We start from the raw sequence: 2348 nt of genomic DNA on the forward strand, positions 1-2348 counted from the left end.
GGGTGCGCATTATTTTCACTATTCTACAATAAATGAACACACATACTGAAGCTTGGCAGATTTCACCTGTATCATGGTTTAGAATCACATTCCAGAGACATGGTTGAGTTCCAAAGACAATTCCAATTTATCATTACCACATTTTTAGTCACCCATTTATACAAAATAGTGTTCTATATATCAATTGTAGAGCGATATAGAAACACCACTGTTAAAATATTGCTTAATACATCAATTGTAGAGCTATATAGAAATATCACTGTTAAAATAGTGCTCAATACACCAATTGAAGGGCAATATAGAAATACCACTGTTAAAATAGTGCTCAATACATCAATTGTAGAGCAATAAAGAAACACCACTGTTAAAATAGTGCTCAATACATCAATTGTAGAGCGATATCGAAAAACCACTGTTAAAATAGTGTTCAATACATCAATTGTTGGATTGTTGTCTGCTAGGACAGTGGAATAGCCCAGTTAGTTGCCAGTGGTATTGTTGTCTGCTAGGACAGTGGAATAGCCCAGTAAGTTGCCATTGGTATTGTTGTCTGCTAGGACAGTGGAATAGCCCAATAAGTTGCCATTGGTATTGTTGTCTGCTAGGACAGTGGAATAGCCCAGTAAGTTGCCATTGGTATTGTTGTCTGCTAGGACAGTGGAATAGCCCAGTTAGTTGCCATTGGTATTGTTGTCTGCTAGGACAGTGGAATAGCCCAGTAAATTGCCAGTGGTATTGTTGTCTGCTAGGACAGTGGAATAGCCCAGTAAATTGCCAGTGGTATTGTTGTCTGCTAGGACAGTGGAATAGCCCAGTTAGCAGTGAGTTGGATTGTTGTATGCTAGGACGGTGGAATAGCCCAGTTAGGAGTGAGTTGGATTGCTGTAATAGCTATGTTGGTAGTGAGTTGGATTTTTATCTGCAAGGACAGTCGCATAGCCAAAGTGGTAGCGATTTGGATTTTTGTCTGTCATCTGTGGCAAAAGTGGAATAGTTCACTCTGTGGCAAGTTTGATATGCTTCTAGATGATTAGGTGCCATGATTTTTCTTCAAGGCAAGAAAATTAAGATACCATAGTCAGTGCTTTCAGAAGTCAACCCAGTGTTGACCTTCATCTAACATTTGGTTTCACATCTGTTTGCAGAATATGCATCACTGGTTCTATCAAAACGAGACGATGATGAATCTCATATCGGAACGTGCATTGCCAAAAATAGACTTTACGCATTTAAACACAAACACGTACTGTACACGTTAATTGTCCAATAGAGAGTTCTAAGCAAGGAATATCATAAAGTTGTTACAGCTATCGGCATCAAACCAGTTCTCTCCCCTAGTAATGGCTGTACTTTCGCTTTACATAATGGACAGGTATTTTTTCGATGTAACCACTGGCATAAACATCTGAAATGAGAATGTCTTACAATTTGCTGATACCTACCTTATCTTTAAAAGAGATTGTTAAGAGAGTTTTAAAGAGATTCTCTTAAGGGGAAATTGAGATCAAATTTCACAGGTCCTTGAAAAATGTCCGGCTGACAAAAAAATAAATAAACATGCAATTCCATTAAAAATAAGCATTTGATGAGATAGTTATCACAAAAGCCCTTAGAATATTCAATTGCATGGTAAAGCATTTCTATAATTGCAGGAACCAAGATATAAACATCTCATAGAAAATTGGAATGTTGGAAATATATTAAATTTAATATTTTAGATTAATTATCATGAATTAAAGTTTCTAATGTTATTTGCTACTAATTTTTGTTGACGGATAATTGGCCCTTTAAAAAACTCCTTTACATCTTTGATACTATTCAGCATCATAATGGACATTACAATCAAATAATCTTTCTTACTTAAAGAGATTTAGGTCTTTCAAAATGTAAATAGTCCTCAGAAGTACTAGAAATGTACAAAAATCGCATAAATTCCTTCATATAATTCTGGACACACATGGATTTGAAGACACAAATTTTGACAGTAAGCTGCAAACACTATAACTGATTAGCTTAGCTAAATATTCCAGTTTTTGAGGCGAACATGTCTCTTTAATCTACTTACTTCTGATGAAAACCATGTTTACACGGACAGATGGCTAATTTCTCATTGGATTTAAAATCTTCTAAACACACTGGACAGGACTGAAAAAAACAAAACAGAATCAAATCTTTTGACATCAGAGCATCAGGGTATATCAAATAGTTACCATCAATATTATATTTATCCAGGTTGGATTTTGTGTTCCAGACATCTATTTGAATATTTCACATTTTAAGTTGACGAAAAAAGTTGACAAACAAAAGCTGACTAATAAGAGTTGAGAAACAAGTGTTTGACAAACAAG

General features: G+C 35.3%; 1 protein-coding gene across 1 annotated transcript; it reads right to left on the bottom strand.

Moving 5' to 3' along the window:
* Positions 1-1290: 1290 nt before the first annotated feature.
* Positions 1291-2181, bottom strand: LOTGIDRAFT_115552 (hypothetical protein; the record flags this gene model as incomplete). Its single annotated transcript, XM_009054270.1, has 2 exons — positions 1291-1405; positions 2066-2181. The coding sequence occupies 2 exons, from the start codon at positions 2179-2181 to the stop codon at positions 1291-1293; spliced, it is 231 nt and encodes a 76-aa protein (XP_009052518.1).
* Between the last annotated feature and the right edge of the window lie 167 nt (positions 2182-2348).

This window comes from Lottia gigantea (assembly GCF_000327385.1).
Source record: "Lottia gigantea unplaced genomic scaffold LOTGIsca_21, whole genome shotgun sequence".
Taxonomy (NCBI): domain Eukaryota; kingdom Metazoa; phylum Mollusca; class Gastropoda; family Lottiidae; genus Lottia; species Lottia gigantea.